This window comes from Nerophis lumbriciformis, linkage group LG26 (genome assembly GCF_033978685.3).
Source record: "Nerophis lumbriciformis linkage group LG26, RoL_Nlum_v2.1, whole genome shotgun sequence".
NCBI classification, from domain to species: Eukaryota; Metazoa; Chordata; class Actinopteri; order Syngnathiformes; family Syngnathidae; genus Nerophis; species Nerophis lumbriciformis.
This window is the reverse complement of record NC_084573.2, coordinates 4,990,347-5,008,955: the sequence shown is the minus strand read 5'-3', so window position 1 is coordinate 5,008,955 and position 18,609 is coordinate 4,990,347. Positions and strand designations below refer to the sequence as shown.

At 40.9% G+C, this 18,609-nt stretch overlaps 2 protein-coding genes across 3 annotated transcripts in view; one reads left to right on the top strand and one right to left on the bottom strand.

The window, feature by feature from the left end:
* The window catches only part of LOC133623969 (uncharacterized), a 70,748-nt gene extending 62,433 nt beyond the window's left edge, over positions 1–8,315 (bottom strand). Inside the window, exons 1-2 of the mRNA XM_072916161.1 lie at positions 8,218–8,315; positions 7,010–7,235 (exon numbers count right to left, since the gene is read on the bottom strand). Of these exons, the coding sequence (XP_072772262.1) occupies positions 7,010–7,232 (223 nt within the window). The 5' untranslated portion in view covers positions 7,233–7,235; positions 8,218–8,315. The remainder of the gene's footprint in view (positions 1–7,009; positions 7,236–8,217) is intronic.
* The window catches only part of LOC133624023 (uncharacterized), a 66,056-nt gene that overhangs the window by 25,968 nt on the left and 21,479 nt on the right, over positions 1–18,609 (top strand). Inside the window, exon 1 of one of the 2 annotated variants that reach the window (XM_061987604.2) lies at positions 12,420–13,006. The exons of the other annotated variant lie outside the window; for it this stretch is intronic. Coding sequence (XP_061843588.2) covers positions 12,883–13,006 — 124 coding nt within the window. The 5' untranslated portion in view covers positions 12,420–12,882. Of the gene's footprint in view, positions 1–12,419; positions 13,007–18,609 lie in introns of those variants that run through there. 2 annotated transcript variants of the gene reach the window in all.

Below are 18,609 nucleotides of genomic sequence, written 5' to 3'. Positions count from 1 at the left end.
CTCACCTTTGACCTCATCACCTTCACTCTTCACAGGGACACCAGTCACTGGCATCTTGGTGACATCAACCTCCTCCAGTCCTTCAAGATGCTCTCCCTGCTGACTGATGCTGTGTTCCTCCTCTTCCTCTTTAATGTGAGGGGTCAGTGGGTCCTTCTCTTCATCCTTAATGTGAGGGCTCAGTGGATCCACCGCTTCCTCTTTAAATCGGGGTGTCAGTGGGTCCTCCTCTTCCTCTTTAAAATGGGGGATAAGTGGGTATTCCTCTTCCTTCTTAATGTGGGAGGGCTGTGGCTCCTCCGTCCGCATCCTGAAGCTCCACTTCTGTTGCTCAGGGTGAAGATGTCCTTCACAGACGTCTGCAAGACAAACACACCATCTCTGCTCAGTCACACAATGCATTCAGTACTTTTACATGCACTTAGGAAAAACAAGTTATCGTATGAACTGTCTTGAAATCTCAGTGACGCACAAACACGCTGCTCTTTACAACATTATTCACAGGAAAAGAAAAACAAACCAGGACGACAGGACTTTTTACTATGGATGGACGATATGGTTTAGAATTCATTTTGTGATACATTATTTCATAAAGAATCACTAATAGAACCATTTTAAAACAGGCTACATGTCAGGTTCAAACACTGACGACATCTATTAAACAAGACAAGAAGCAAAGAATCAAACAGAGACATAATTCAATTTGGATTCAATTGAGGAGAAACGTGTCGACCTGTAACCTCTTACAGTGTCACCCCCGCTCTGGCGAAAGATTGTACTCCTCCTTCTTTATTTTACTTTCTCCGACCACCTGACCACAGCTGCTTCCTGGAGGGAAGTGGGTCGTAAACAGCGTTGCCTTTGGTTACGGAACAGTTCAAAAGAAAAGGTCGTAAACACTTCACAGAAAAGGTCGTAAACGAGTTCAAAAAGAGATTCGTAAAACAGTTCAAAAAGGAGGTTCAAAAAGAGGTCGTCTGGAGGGGAGTCTGGTCCTGCTTCCTCTTCGCTTTTGTAGTACTTGGGTCAGACGATATCTTTCTGTTTGATTATAATACATAAATAAATGATAAATGGGTTATACTTGTATAGCGCTTTTCTACCTTCAAGGTACTCAAAGCGCTTTGACAGTATTTCCACATTTACCCATTCACACACACATTCACACACTGATGGCGGGAGCTGCCATGCAAGGCGCTAACCAGCAGCCATCAGGAGCAAGGGGTGAAGTGTCTTGCCCAAGGACACAACGGACGTGACTAGGATGGTAGAAGGTGGGGATTGAACCCCAGTAATCAACAACCCTCCGATTGCTGGCACGGCCACTCTACCAACTTCGCCACGCCGTCCCACATGAAAGAAAACAGGAACACCTTCATCTTGGTTCCCCCCTACACAGTGGAGTTTTACGAGCCTTACTCTTGGTAGGTTTCAAAGACAGCTTTTGCTTTTCACCGGTCACTCAATGTAACACAAAGTTTTTGTGATAACTTAGAAACAATTATTCTAACATTTCCCTCCTGTTTATCACATAAACTTCCCCATAATCTCTTGATCCTTAATAACTTCTTCTTGCGATTTTCAGTGAATGGTTCATTTCCCCCCAAGTTATGTTTACACTCAGAATCGAACATCAATTTTTCTCCTCATAATTATGACATTTCTGGAAACAAATCAGGAACACCATCCAGGTAGGTATCCTCGTCATCAGATTCATCTTCTTTGTCGTCCACTAGGAAGTGCATCTGAACAGCTTTATCATCTGCTGGGCTAATCGCTGTGGTAATCAGACGGTTAAGCAGAGAACACAGACAGGGAATACAACAACATCCACACAACGTCAGTATTGCTGAACACGGCCATAGTCGTCAGATACACTTCTTTGGACACCCATTGCATTGATATAAGTTGGATCTACAACACTTTGCCAGTTTACATCATGTCTAGTTATTTTCCAATGTTCAGGTATCAAACTGTTCAGGCGTGTTAACAATTCTTGTACAAATACTGATACATTTACTATGTGTAAGCAGTTGTCTGATGATAAGTTTCCTAACTGTTGTCCAGAGCCTTGCATGTTAATGCAGGTATACCGGTAATTAGCTTTTTTCACATATTTATCATATATTGGTTTCTGTTTTGTCTCTTAAAGGGGAACATTATCACAATTTCAGAAGGGTTAAAACCATTAAAAAACAGTTCCCAGTGGCTTATTATATTTTTCGAAGTTTTTTTCAAAATTTTACCCATCACGCACTATCCCTAAAAAAAGCTTCAAAGTGCCTGATTGTAACCACCCGTCCATTTTCCTGTGACGTCACATAGTGAAGCCAACACAAACAAACATGGCGGAAAGAACAGCAAGCTATAGCGACATTAGCTCGGATTCAGACTCGGATTTCAGCGGCTTAAGCGATTCAACAGATTACGCATGTATTGAAACGGATGGTTGTAGTGTGGAGGCAGGTAGCGAAAACCAAATTGAAGAAGAAACTGAAGCTATTGAGCCATATCGGTTTGAACCGTATGCAAGCGAAACCGACGAGAACGACACGACAGCCAGCGACACGGGAGAAAGCGAGGACGAATTCTGCGATCGCCTTCTAACCAACGATTGGTATGTGTTTGTTTGGCATTAAAGGAAACTAACAACTATGAACTAGGTTTACAGCATATGAAATACATTTGGCAACAACATGCACTTTGAGAGTGCAGACAGCCCAATTTTCATCAATTAATATATTCTGTAGACATACCCTCATCCGCGCTCTTTTCCTGAAAGCTGATCCGTCCAGTTTTGGAGTTGATGTCAGCAGGCCAGGGAAGCTAGGGTCGATATTCTTCTCTTGATCATCTTCGGTGGCATAAGGGACGGTGTGAGCCAAGACATCCAGGGGGTTTAGCTCGCTCGTCTGCGGGAACAAACTGCCGCCATTGCTTGCCGTGCTACCGAGGTCCTTTGTCCCTGAATTGCTCACACACTCCGGCAGATTCAATGGGGGTCTGGCGACAGATTTCTTTGACTTTATCGTTGGAAATGCATCTGCTTTGAGTGTCGCAGGATATCCACACATTCTTGCCATCTCTGTCGTAGCATAGCTTTCGTCGGTAAAGTGTGCGGAACAAACGTCCAATTTCTTGCCACTTTCGCATCTTTGGGCCACTGGTGCAACTTGAATCCGTCCCTGTTCGTGTTGTTACACCCTCCGACAACACACCGACGAGGCATGATGTCTCCAAGGTACGGAAAACAGTCGAAAAAACGGAAAATAACAGAGCTGATTTGACTCGGTGTTTGACAAAATGGCGGATTGCTTCCCGATGCTCCGAGAGCGAATATTAGAAAGGCGTTTTATTCGCCAAAATTCACCCATTTAGAGTTCGGAAATCGGTTAAAAAAATATATGGTCTTTTTTCTGCAACATCAAGGTATATATTGACGCTTACATAGGTCTGGTGATAATGTTCCCCTTTAATGTTGATGTGGGACCCAAATAGGATGGATTCCGTTTTACCCAAGGGTATGGATAGCTTGTTGTCAACAACGTCGAGCGATGAAGAGGAAAATACTCTAAAACACCTTAAAAAAGTTCTAAAAAAGCAACAACAAAATATGCTACATGGATGTTACGTCTGTTAGGAATGAAGAGGTGGACGATTTCACTATCAGAAGGTGGGATACTTACAGGAATTGTTTAAAACGCTGGCTTTGCTGTGATGGCAAAACTCTTAAAGTAGCCGAGACATTCACATCCTGTATCGGTGTTGAATTTAAAGATATTCCTGATCACAAATTCTGTAGCGATGTTGAAATTAAAGGGGAACATTATCACCAGACCTATGTAAGCGTCAATATATACCTTGATGTTGCAGAAAAAAGACCATATATTTTTTTAACCGATTTCCGAACTCTAAATGGGTGAATTTTGGCGAATTAAACGCCTTTCTATTATTCGCTCTCGGAGCGATGACGTCACAACGTCATTTTCTCACTTTCGTCGGTGTGTTGTCGGAGGGTGTAACAACACGAACAGGGACGGATTCAAGTTGCACCAGTGGCCCAAAGATGCGAAAGTGGCAAGAAATTGGACGAAATTTGTTCAAAATACGAGGGTGTGGGGAAAGCCGACGAAAATGGTCAGTCGTTTGTTCCGCACACTTTACCGACGAAAGCTATGCTACGACAGAGATGGCAAGAATGTGTGGATATCCTGCGACACTCAAAGCAGATGCATTTCCAACCATAAAGTCAAAGAAATCTGCCGCCAGACCCCCATTGAATCTGCCGGAGTGTGTGAGCAATTCAGGGACAAAGGACCTCGGTAGCACGGCAAGCAATGGCGGCAGTTTGTTCCCGCAGACGAGCGAGCTAAACCCCCTGGATGTCTTGGCTCACACCGTCCCTTATGCCACCGAAGATGATCAGGAGAAGAATATCGACCCTAGCTTCCCTGGCCTGCTGACATCAACTCCAAAACTGGACAGATCAGCTTTCAGGAAAAGAGAGCGGATGAGGGTATGTCTACAGAATATATTAATTGATGAAAACTGTATTCATTACTCGCGGTTTTACGTAAATTATTATACATAAACTGTGTTTACCAATAATTTAGCTTAAAAACTTTTTTTTTTTCAATCATTCCAGTACATTTGGGTAGTCTTGTGTAATGCAGTATTTTGTGTCTATTTAGGTATGGTTAACCTGAGTGCTGAAATCGTGGAAAAATATATGTTCTTAGCGCGCCTGAAATGGGCTGTCTGCACTCTCAAAGTGCATGTTGTTGCCAAATGTATTTCATATGCTGTAAACCTAGTTCATAGTTGTTAGTTTCCTTTAATGCCAAACAAACACATACCAATCGTTGGTTAGAAGGCGATCGCCGAATTCGTCCTCGCTTTCTCCCGTGTCGCTGGCTGTCGTGTCGTTTTCCTCGGTTTCGCTTGCATACGGTTCAAACCGATATGGCTCAATAGCTTCAGTTTCTTCTTCAATTTTGTTTTCGCTACCTGCCTCCACACTACAACCATCCGTTTCAATACATGCGTAATCTGTTGAATCGCTTAAGCCGCTGAAATCCGAGTCTGAATCCAAGCTAATGTCGCTATAGCTTGCTGTTCTATGTGCCATGTTTGTTTGTGTTGGCATCACTATGTGACGTCACAGGAAAATGGACGGGTGTATATAACGATGGTTAAAATCAGGCACTTTGAAGCTTTTTTTAGGGATATTGCGTGATGGGTAAAATTTTGAAAAAAACTTCGAAAAATAAAATAAGCCACTGGGTACTGATTTGTATTGGTTTTAACCCTTCTGAAATTGTGATAATGTTCCCCTTTAAAGATATTCCTGATGACGCTGGGCTTCACCCGACTTGTTACCGGCGGTCGTTGATAAGAAGCGTTTGGATTCTGCCGAAAAACTGGCCAATCGGCTGGATGTGGGTCAAGATGAGTTTGTGGCATAAGACATTCTAAAGAAAAAACTAAAATCGAAGACAGGCCTGCCTATCGGTTCTGCTGGCCCTGTGCTCCCTGACATTTGGATCATTTCCAAGAAAACGGACAAGAGAATTACTGTGGGAGGCAAACGGCAGAGGGACCATCTTTCACAGGCACAAACGCTCTCAGCAGGTAAACACACACACACACACTCACACACATACTACACGTAGCACTTACACACATACAAACCATTTCATCATCTTTTATTTTTAGGCCAGTTGATGAACGCTGCCAGGACAAGGCAAGACAGTAGCATTCTCTTGCATATTGAAGACAGAGACTGTGTGGTCATGGAAGTGCGGTTCCACAAGTCCTGTTCCAGACAGTACACCAGCTTCATGACAAAGTCTGATGTACCACAAGTCCTGTTCCAGACAGTACACCAGCTTCATGACAAAGTCTGATGTACCACAAGTCCTGTTCCAGACAGTACACCAGCTTCATGACAAAGTCTGATGTACCACAAGTCCTGTTCCAGACATTACACCAGCTTCATGACAAAGTCTGATGTACCACAAGTCCTGTTCCAGACAGTACACCAGCTTCATGACAAAGTCTGATGTACCACAAGTCCTGTTCCAGACAGTACACCAGCTTCATGATAAAGTCTGATGTACCACAAGTCCTGTTCCAGACAGTACACCAGCTTCATGACAAAGTCTGATGTACCACTTGTCCTGTTCCAGACAGTACACCAGCTTCATGACAAAGTCTGATGTACCACAAGTCCTGTTCCAGACAGTACACCAGCTTCATGACAAAGTCTGATGTACCACAAGTCCTGTTCCAGACAGTACACCAGCTTCATGACAAAGTCTGATGTAACCCTTACTGGAACCGCAGATGAAGAAGTGTGAGTTATTAAATTGCATTTTCGATTATGTACACACTATAAATTACAATTCATATGGGCAGCACGGTGGAAGACGGGTTAGTGCGTCTGCCTCACAATACGAAGGTCCCGGGTTCGATCCTGCGCTCTGGATCTTTCTGTGTGGAGTTTGCATGTTCTCCCCGTGACTGCGTGGGTTCCCTCCCACCTCCAAAGACATGCACCTGGGGATAGGTTGATTGGCAACACTAAATTGGCCCTAGTGTGTGAATGTTGTCTGTCTATCTGTGTTGGCCCTGCGATGAGGTGGCGACTTGTCCAGGGTGTACCCCGCCTTCCGCCCAAATGTAGCTGAGATAGGCTCCAGCGCCCCCCGCGACCCTGAAGGGACTAAGCGGTAGAAAATGGATGGATGGATGTTTGAACCTGACACAGTAGAGGACTACCGTTACCTGTAATGTTAGCCGCCTTGTACTAGCAGTCTTTTACTATTTAGCATACGTCTGGATGTTGTGCATACGTCTGGATTTTCTAAGACCTTAAAGTTGACCATTAGATTTTAAGACTTGAAGTCTATGAGCATGAACTGATGAAGACTACTCGGATGAGAAGACAAAGTGAACAGTCCAGTTGTGATGGACTGAATACCCTGAGAATAAAATGATATGTGCTTACTTGGACTGTGATGAAGCTGTGAGGACTCAGGTGGTTTGTCTTCATGGTCTTCAGTCTTCACAGAGACACCAGTCAGTGGAAACTTGGTGAGATCCGCCTCCTCCAGCCCTGGAAGAAACTCTTCCTCCTGAGTAACCCAGAGATCCTCCTCTTCCTCTTTAATGTAGGGGGGCTGTGGATCCTCCTTCTGCTGAAGGGGACGTTCTTCTTGACGAGCGTTCATCTGCTGGACGTCACAAACAAACTTCAGCTCAGATGGTGTCAAATATTTTTTAGTCCCTCAAATATATTTTCCCAAGTGGACTAAGAGACTTGGCGGTGATGTTCTTCTACACATGGAATAATCATAGTTTATTGATTATTATGAATTGTGTATATGATCTTGTTTTCTACATTTACAGTACTTATTGATAAAAAGTAACAGCTTTTTAGAACGTTTAGAAAACCTCCTGCTTGGATTTTAATGTCGTCATGACTGTAAAGGCTTAGCGTCCACATGCGTGGACAGCACCTTTTAGCTCTTATTTCCAAAATTGAGTACACTACTGAATTGGGATCTTATGGCCACTTATGTGGACACTTATACTGCCATCTGGTGGTGTGAAAAGAGTATAACATACAATAGAATGTGTATAAATAAGAATTAGCATGTCACTAAACATGAAGTACACGTTTGTGTACTTACGGACTAAGTACCTACTCAGTGGCCTAGTGGTTAGAGTGTCCGCCCTGAGATCGGTAGGTTGTGAGTTCAAACCCCGGCCGAGTCATACCAAAGACTATAAAAAAAATGGGACCCATTGCCTCCCTGCTTGGCACTCAGTATCAAGGGTTGGAATTGGGGGTTAAATCACCAAAATGATTCCCGGGCGCGGCCACTGCTGCTGCCCACTGCTCCCCTCACCTCCCAGGGGGTGATCAAGGGTGATGGGTCAAATGCAGAGAATAATTTCGCCACACCTCGTGTGTGTGTGACAATCATTGGTACTTTAACTTTAACTTTAACATCATATCAAAAGATGATTCTTAGTTTTTATTGTAATTAGGGTCCAATAAGCCCAAATAGCAAAGATAAATTTAAAAAAAGCATGTAAACAAACAGCTTGAGCCTTAAGAGGTTAAGTCAGTCTGCACGTATAAAAGTTTCATTGTGCTGCAGCATCGAGTGACGCCAACTCGCTCCTCCCACTACCAAGCTACCAGCCAACCTTGACGTGCACCTCCAAAATAGTCCGACCTCACATCAACGGTGACCAGGACTGCAGAGCTGTGGTCGGTTGGCTTTACTTTTACACGCAATATCTTCTCCTCGATCTTCCTTATGCGAAAGCAACATTCTTAAAACCAACAGAAGTGCAGCGAAGCACGTGTAACAAGTGCCAGCGAGTGTGGCCGTGCGATAGTATGCTGGTTGAACCTCACCCACACCTTAAAGGCCTACTGAAACCCACTACTACCGACCACGCAGTCTGATAGTTTATACATCAATGATGAAATCTTAACATTGCAACACATGCCAAAACGGCCGTGTTAGCTTACTAAAGTGCAATTTTAAATTTTGCACAAAATATCCTGCTGAAAACGTCTTGGTATGATGACGTCAGCGCGTGACATCACAGATTGTAGAGGACATATTGGGACAGCATGGTGGCCAGCTATTTAGTCGTCTGTTTTCATCGCAAAATTCCACAGTATTCTGGACATCTGTGTTGGTGAATCTTTTGCAATTTGTTCAATGAACAATGGAGACAGCAAAGAAGAAAGCTGTAGGTGGGAAGCGGTGTATTGCGGCAGGTGTTGTGCCGGATAACGCACCCCCGCCATAGAATGCACCCGCTGACTGGTGTGCCGGATAACACAGTCGGTGTTTCATTGTTTACATTCCCGAAAGATGACAGTCAAGCTTTACCATTGGCCTGTGGAGAACTGGGACAACAGAGACTCTTACCAGGAGGACTTTGAGTTGGATACGCAGACGCGGTACCGTGAGTACGCATGCAGCTGCAGCTTCCAAACATTTGATCGCTTGTCCGTACGTGCGTGCCGCTATGTGCATGTCACGTACGTAACTTTGGGGACTTTGGGGAAATATATGTGCTGTATGAACTTTGGGGAAGTGAACGGTACTTTGGGCTGTGGGATTGAGTGTGTTGTGCAGGTGTTTGAGTTGTATTGGCGGGTTATATGGACGGGAGGTGTTTGTTATGCGGGATTAATTTGTGGCATATTAAATATAAGCCTGGTTGTGTTGTGGCTAATAGAGTATATATATATATGTCTTGTGTTTATTTACTGTTTTAGTCATTCCCAGCTGAATATCAGGTCCCACCCGCCTCTCACAGTATCTTCCCTATCCGAATCGCTCCCACTGCCCTCTAGTCCTTCACTCTCACTTTCCTCATCCACAAATCTTTCATCCTCGCTCAAATTAATGGGGAAATCGTCGCTTTCTCGGTCCGAATCGCTCTCGCTGCTGGTGGCCATGATTGTAAACAATGTGCAGATGTGAGGAGCTCCACAACCTGTGACGTCACGCGCATATCGTCTGCTACTTCCGGTACAGGCAAGGCTTTTTTTTTATCAGCGACCAAAAGTTGCAAACTTTATCGTCGATGTTCTCTACTAAATCCTTTCAGCAAAAATATGGCAATATCCCGAAATGATCAAGTATGACACATAGAATGGACCTGCTATCCCCGTTTAAATAAGAAAATCGCATTTCAGTAGGCCTTTAAGAAATGTGCTGGCGTGAGAATATATATACACTATAGTGCCAAAAGTATTTGGCCACCAATCCAAATGATGAGAATCGGGTGTCCTAATCACTTATAAAATCAAGCACTTAGGCATGGAGACTGTTTCTACAAACATTTTGTGAAAGAATGGGTCCAGCGTGGAACTGTCATAGGATGCCACCTGTGCAACAAATCCAGTCGTGAAATTTCCTCGCTCCTAAATATTCCAAAGTCAACTTTATTATAAGAAAAGTGAAGAGTTTGGGAACAACAGCAACTCAGCCACCAAGTGGTAGGCCAGGTAAACTGACAGAGAGGGGTCAGCGGATGATGAAGCGCATAGTGCAGAGACTTTCTGCACAGTCAGTTGCTACAGAGCTCCAAACTTCATGTGACCTTCCAATTAGCCCACGTACAGTACCTTCATGGAATGGGTTTCCATGGCCGAGCAGCTGCATCTAAGCCATACATCACCAAGTCCAATGCAAAGCGTGGGATGCAGTGGTGTAAAGCATATCACCACTGGACTCTAGAGCAGTGGAAACACCTTCTCTGGACTGATGAGTCACGCTTTTCCATCTGGCAATCTGATGGACCAGTCTGGGTTTGGAAGTTGCCAGGAGAACACTACATTTCGGACTGCATTGTGCCAAGTGTGAAATTTGGTGGAGGAGGAATTATGATGTGGGGTTGGTTTTTCAGGAGTTGGGCTCGGCCCCTTTAGTTCCAGTGAAAGGAGCTTCGAATGCTCCAGGATACCAAAACATTTTGGACAAATCCATGGGATGGCACTTCAAGTTCATATGTGAGTAAAGGCAGGTGGCCAAATACTTTTGGCAATATAGTATATATATATATATATATATATATATATATATATATATATATATATATATATATATATATATATATATATATATATTATTATTTTTTATTTTTTTACAGAATATTTGGGTACCTCATGATTCGATTACAAACAAAATATTGATGCATGTTCAATTTGTGTACAGTATATTAAAGCAATTTTTAATATTTAATATTTATTTCATTAAATATTCATTTTTGTCTGACTGAATAAGCATTAATCACTTACAATTGTGCAAATACTGTATTCGTAATAACAAGCATCAGTTTTAGGGACGTCCGATAATATTGGACTGCCGATAATATCGGCGGATAAATGCTTTAATATGTAATATCGGAAATTATCAGTATCGGTTTCAAAATGATCGGTATCGGTTTCAAAAACTAAAATGTATGACTTTTTAAAACGCCGCTGTGTACACGGACGTAGGGAGAAGTACAGAGCGCCAATAAACCTTAAAGGCACTGCCCAATCACATAATATCTACGGCTTTTCACGCACACAAGTGAACTTGGTCAACAGCCATACAGGTCACACTGAGGGTGGTCGTATAAACAACTTTAACACTGTTACAAATATGCGCCACACTGTGAACCCACACCAAACAAGAATGACAGACACATTTCGGGGCAACAAAGACAACAGAACAAATACCCAGAACCCCTTGCAGCACTAACTCTTCCGGGAAGCTACAATATACACCCCCCGCTAGCCCGCCCCTTTAACCCCGCCCACCTCAACCTCCTCATGCTCTCTCAGGGAGAGCATGTCCCAAATTCCAGGCTGCGGTTTTGAGGCATGTTAAAAAAAATAATGCACTTTGTGACTTCAATAATAAATATGGCAGTGCCATGTTGGCATTTTTTTTCCATAACTTGAGTTGATTTATTTTGGAAAACCTTGTTACATTGTTTAATGCATCCAGCGGGGCATCACAACACAATTACGCATAATAATGTGTTCATTCCACCACTGTATATATCGGTATCGGTAATTAAGAGTTGGACAATATCGGCAAAAAAGACATTATCGGACATCTCTAATCAGTTGATTTCATTTCCATGATATGTCCGCCCAAATGGAGCTGAGATAGGCTCCAGCACCCCCCGCAACCCCAAAAAGGGACAAGCGGTAGAAAATGGATGTTATCAAGGTAATAGAAGTGCGTGCAAACAACATAATTTGTATTTATTGCTAATAAAGTTAGCACCGACACAAAGTAGACTACTGCAATGTATGTGTAATACATAATAACAATAATTTTAATTTTAATAATTGAAATGTTTATTCTGTAAAGCGTCTTTGAGTGCACTGAAATGTATCATTATTATACAATGTGACATATTCCAAACTTAAATTACGAGACGTTCGTTCCTTTCTAGTAACAAACATTTAATGATGTTAAGCGTGACTGTAATATACAGCAAAAAAAAACAGTGAAAGTATTAAATAAGTCAATATAATTCTCATAGAGAACATGTAAAAAAAAGCTCGCATTTGCTACAAAGGCCTGCTAGCGGGCTAACGCTAGCACGTTAGCTTCGAACAACATATCATGTAAATAAGATAAATAATATAAAAATATATAATGTATATTACCTCATAAGCCGCATGTAGAAGAGAGGAGTGGAATATATTCTTCCTATTGTTACACCAGCAACTCTTATATGGAACTTTTTATTTTGTTCTGTGGCTGGGCGAAGGAAGTGTGCACCACTCACTATTGTCCCAGTGAAACACGTGTTTGGCCAACATTTTTTTCTCGATGACGTCACACAGGAGGAAGAACAAAACAAGATGGCGTCTGACGGAGAATACGTTGTTTTGGTTATTATGGTTTATTGGTCTTAATTACAACGTCCATGTGCATATGTATGTCGTTTAACGGAGTAAACGTCGTTATTAATTGTTTGTATAGCGGATACATTAGTCTTGAGTGCACTTTGACGTGCTAGCCTAGCCTGCTGGTTAGCTTAGCTTGTTAGCTGCTAACAAAGAGAGGCGGAAGTGATCGACATAGCAAAGCAGAGATCCAATATAAAGTATTGTTATTGGTATTATTGTGTGAACATGTCTACATTACAAATGATGTGAGTGTTGTCATTGTTTGGGTCCGGATACATTAGTTTAAGCGCACCGTGTTGCTTCCCGTACTCGCTTAGCTTGCTAGTTAGCTTAGCTTGTTAGCTGCTAACAAAGAGAGGCGGAAGTGATCAAAACACATCGCTTAGTTGAGATCAAGTGTGAGTGTAAAGTGTTGTGATTGTGTGAAAATGTGCGAAAGAACGATAGCAGAGTACGAGGAGGAACTTTGTCCAACAAAAGAGGAGAAGGAGCGACAACATCAACTACTGGACGCTGTTTTCAAGAAACATCAAGTTGTTTTACACAGAACAGGTTTGTTTACTTCTTACTCTCACATGTTTACTAACTTTATATGTATTTTTTACCCCCATTCTTAAATGTTGTTTTGTTTTTTTAAGTTTCTCGATCACCTTTTTTTATTTTTTTTATTGGCATCCAGCATCAGACATTCCTATCCATTACAACAGGGGTGCTCACACTTTTTCTGCAGGCGAGCTACTTTTCAATTGATCAAGTCGTGGGGATCTACCTCATTCATATATATCATTTATATTTACTTATTTATGAAATATATGTTTTTGTTAACAAGTTAAAGGTGTTTAATGATAATGCAAGCATGTTTAACACATATAGTTAATATTGTTAAACAAAATTAAAGGTGTTTAATGATAATACAAGCATGTTTAATACATATAGTTAATATTGTTAACAAGTAAAATGTGTTTAAAGATAATGCAAGCATGTTTAACACATAGTTAATATTGTTAAAAAATTAAAGGTGTTTAATGATAATACAAGCATGTTTAATACATATAGTTAATATTGTTAACAAGTTAAAGGTGTTTAATGATAATACAAGCATGTTTAACACATAGTTAATATTGTTAAAAAATTAAAGGTGTTTAAAGATAATACAAGCATGTTTAACACATATAGTTAATATTGTTAATAAGTTAAAGGTGTTTAAAGATAATACAAGCATGTTTAACACATATAGATTCCTTTCTTTCATGAAGACAAGAATAAAAGTTGGTGTATTACCTGATTCTGATGACTTGCATTGATAGGAATCAGACAGTAGTGATGATAATGTCCACATTTTCGAATGGAGGAGAAAAAAAGTCCTCCTTTCTGTCCAATACCACATGAAAGTGGTTGGTTTTTGGCATCTTATTTGTCCAGCTTCCGTACTCCTTTGTATACACTTTACAAGAAATACATTGTCGGCAAACTCCGTAGCTTGCTAGCTTGTGCACGCCAGCTTTCTGAGACTCTTATTTTGTTAGCGCAACTGTGCAGTCGGTCTTTGGAGTTTTGACGACAGGTACGGCGCCAGAGTCTGTTGAAATAAAGTGTTTCTCGCCTTCCAGTCGGTAATTTTAATGAGCTGGCAGCAGCCAGCGTCATCTCAGAAGACCCTCGGGTGCCGTGAATGTCAATCAAGTGACGTCATAGTGAAGATTTATGATCGCTCATTTTTAGGACTATTTTTTTAATGCCTGGCTGGTGATCGACTGACACACCCTCCGAGATCGACCGGTAGCTCGCGATCGACGTAATGAGCACCCCTGCATTACATCATATTCACATAAATCATATATCTGTTGTCTGCCCTAAATGTCAAAATATTTTTTGTTTAGATCCCACCCATAGCACCCCCACCCAAAAAAGAAAGAAACAGCAAAAAAAAACAAAGTAATAACTACAAATACATCAATTAAATAAACAAAACAAAAAAAGAGAAAATAAAATAAATAATAGTACATTAATAATAATAATAATAATCAAAAATAAAATATAAACATACATATATATATATATATATATATATACAGGCAGCACGGTGGAAGAAGGGTTAGTGTGTCTGCCTCACAATACGAAGGTCCTGAGTAGTCGTGAGTTCAATCCCGGACTCGGGATCTTTCTGTGTCTAGTTTGCATGTCCTCCCCGTGACTGCGTGGGTTCCCTCCGGGTACTCCGGCTTCCTCCCACCTCCAAAGACATGCACCTGGGGATAGGTTGATTGGCAACACTAAATTGGCCCTAGTGTGTGGATGTGAGTGTGAATGTTGTCTGTCTATCTGTGTTGGCCCTGTGATGAGGTGGCGACTTGTCCAGGGTGTACGCCGCCTTCCGCCCGATTGTAGCTGAGATGGGCTCCAGCGCCCCCCGCGACCCCGAAGGGAATAAGCGGTAGAAAATGGATGGATGGATGGATATATATGTATATATATATATACACACATACATATATATATATATATACAGTTAGGTCCATAAATATTTGGACATTGACACAATTTTCAGTATTCCAGCTGTGTACAACACCACAATGGATTTGAAATGAAACAATCAAGATCTGCTTTAAGTGCAGACTTTGAGCTTTAAATTGAGGGTATTTACATCCAAATCAGGTGAACGGTGTAGGAATTACAACACATTTTATATGTGCCTTCCACTTTTTAAGGGACCAAAAGTAATTGGACAATTGGCTACTCAGCTGTTCCATGGCCACGTTTGTGTTATTCCCTTGTTTTTTTTCCATTTATTTCATTTACGAAGAGCAGATAAAAGGCCTAGATGGCATTTCAAGTGTGGTATAATCATTTGGAATCTGGGGAGGTCATCTCTTAATATGAAGTCCAAAGAGCTGTCACTATCAGTGAAGCAAGCCATCATTAGGCTGAAAAATCAAAACAAAGCCATCAGATAGATAGCAAAAACATTAGATGTGGCTAAATCAACTGTTTGGTACATTCTTAAAAAAGAGAGAACACACTGCTGAGCTCAGCAACACCAAAAGACCTGGAAGACCACGGAAAACAAGTGTGGTGGATGACAGACAAATCCTTTCCCTTGTCAAGAAAAAGCCCTTCACAACAGTTGGCCAGATGAAGAAAAGTCTCCAGGAGGTAGGTGTATCTGTGTCCAAGTCAACAATTAAGAGACGACTTCTCCAGAGGAAATACAGAGGGTTCATCACAAGGTGTAAACCATCGGTGAGCCTCAAAAACAGGAAGGCCAGATTAGAGTTTGCCAAGAAACATCTAAAAGAACCTGTGCAGTTCTGGAACAACATCTTATGGACAGATGAGACCAAGATCAACTTGTAGCAGAATGATGGAAAGAGAAGAGTATGGAGAGAGGAAGGAACTGCTCAAGATCCAAAGCATAGCACCTCATCAGTGAAGCATGGTGGTGGTAGTGGCATGCATGGCTGCCAGTGGAACTGGATCTCTTATATTTATTGATGATGTGACAGCTGACAGTAGCAGCAGAATGAATTCTGAAGTGTTTGGGGCAATATTATCTGCTCATATTCAGCCAAATGCTTCAAAAGTCATTGGACGGCGCTTCACAATGCAGATGGACAATGACCCCAAGCATACTGCGAAAGCAACCAAAGAGTTTCTTTAAGGCAAAGAAGTGGAATGTCCTGCAATGGCCAAGTCAATCACCTGACCTGAATCCGATTGAGCATGCTTTTCCCTTGCTGAAGACAAAACTGAAGGGAAAATGCCCAAAGAACAAGCAGGAAGTAAAGACAGCTGCAGCAGAGGCCCGGCAAAGCATCACCAGGGACCAAACCCAGCGTCTGGTGATGTCTATGGCTTCCACACTTCAGGCTGTCATTGACTGCAAAGGATTTGCAACAAAGTATTACAAAATGACAATTTTATTTATGATTATATTAGTTTGTCCAATTACTTTTGGTCCCTTAAAAAGTGGAAGGCACTTATAAAATGTGTTGTAATTCCTACACCGTTCACCTGATTTGGATGTAAATACCCTCAAATTAAAGCTCAAAGTCTGCACTTAAAGCAGATCTTGATTGTTTCATTTCAAATCCATTGTGGTGTTGTACAGAGCTGGAATACTGAAAATTGTGTCAATGTCCAAATATTTATGGACCTAACTGTATATATATATATATATATATACATACACATATGGGGAGTAATCCTTTTTTTTAAGCAGTACAATCACTAATTTGAAAAATTAAAGTCAGGCTTATGGGGCGTGACATAGTTGACCCAATTTTCCCAGTATGAAGTAAATTTCTCCAATTTATAATTAATAAAGGCAGTTATCTTCTCCATTTTATATATGTCCATTGTTGTTTCCATCCATTGCTTCAGAGTTGGGCTCTCCTGGAATATCCATTTCCTCGTAATGGTCTTTTTACAAGCCACCAGTAGGATATTCATGAAGTGTTTATCTTTCTTCAGCCAGTCCTGAGGTACATGTCCAAAAAACGGCGTTCTGTCGAATTTAGCTACCTGTAAAAATGTGTCACTTATCTTAGTCCATTCGTAAAATAAATGGTTTCACTTAAATTATAGTCTCCTTGCTTTATCCAGACAGTCATTAGGACAAAAGACCCGGGGAGGAATTTGGGAAACATATTCACTGTGGCAGGACAGTATCAGAATGAACTAATCACTCAATTTATTATCAATATATCCCGTTCTTGTTACATGATACACATATGTTTTTCTTTATTTTATGCATTCTGAATCGTAAATAAGCACTAGCAAAAGTCAACCAACAGTTGAGTCAATGGCCATTGCTCTGTTCTGCCTATAAAGCGCTCTAAATCAGTGTTTTTCAACCACTGTGCTAGTGTGCCGTGAGATACAGTCTGGTGTGCTGTGGGAGATGATCTAATGTCACCTATTTGGGATAAAAATATTTTTTGCAAACCAGTAATGATAGTCTGCAAATGATGTGTTGTTGTTGAGTGTCTGTGATGTCTAGAGCTCGGTAGAGTAACCGTGTAATACTCTTCCATATCAGTAGGTGGCAGCCGGTAGCTAATTGCTTCGTAGATGTCGGAAACAGCGGGAGGCAGTGTGTAGGTAAAATTGGATCTAATACTTAAACCAAAAATAAACAAAAGGTGAGTGCCCCTAAGAAAAGGCATTGACGCTTAGGGAAGACAATGCAGAACAAAACTAAAACTGAACTGGCTACAAAGTAAACAAAAACAGAATGCTGGAAGACAGCAAAGACTTACTGTGGAGCAAAGACAGCGTCCACAATGTACATCCGAACATGACATGACAATCAACAATGTCCCCACAAAGAAGGATAAAAACATCTGAAATATTCTTGATTGCTAAATCTAAGTAGATGCGGGAAATATTGCTCAAAGGAAGACATGAAACTGCTACAGGAAAATACCAAAAAAAGAGAAAAAGCCACCAAAATAGGAGCGCAAGACAAGAACTAAAACACTACACACAGGAAAACAGCAAAATAAGTCAAAATAAGTCAGGGTGTGATGTGACAGGTGGTGACAGTACACCTACTTTGAGACAAGAGCTATAGTGATGCATACTTGGTTATGGTTTGAAGTCATATCCAACAATTGCGACAAAGACTTTTTACTGTCAACTGAGTTTCGTTTTTTTATCGATTTCGGCTGGTGGTGTGCCTCCGCATTTTTTTAACGCAAAAACTGTGCCTTGGCTCAAAAAAGGTTGAACAACGCTGTTCTAAATAACATCCTAAAACCTCCGTCATCATTTCATATACACGCTATATATGTCATGTAGTAACATTCATAATAACATGTAATATATACATGATGTAAGTATATATGTCATGTAGTAACATTCATAATAACATGTAATATATACATGATGTAAGTATATATGTCATGTAGTAACATTCATAATAACATGTAATATATACATGATGTAAGTATATATGTCTTGTAGTAACATTCATAATAACATGTAATATATACATGATGTAAGTATATATGTCATGTAGTAACATTCATAATAACATGTAATATATACATGATGTAAGTATATATGTCTTGTAGTAACATTCATAATAACATGTAATATATACATGATGTAAGTATATATGTCATGTAGTAACATTCATAATAACATGTAATATA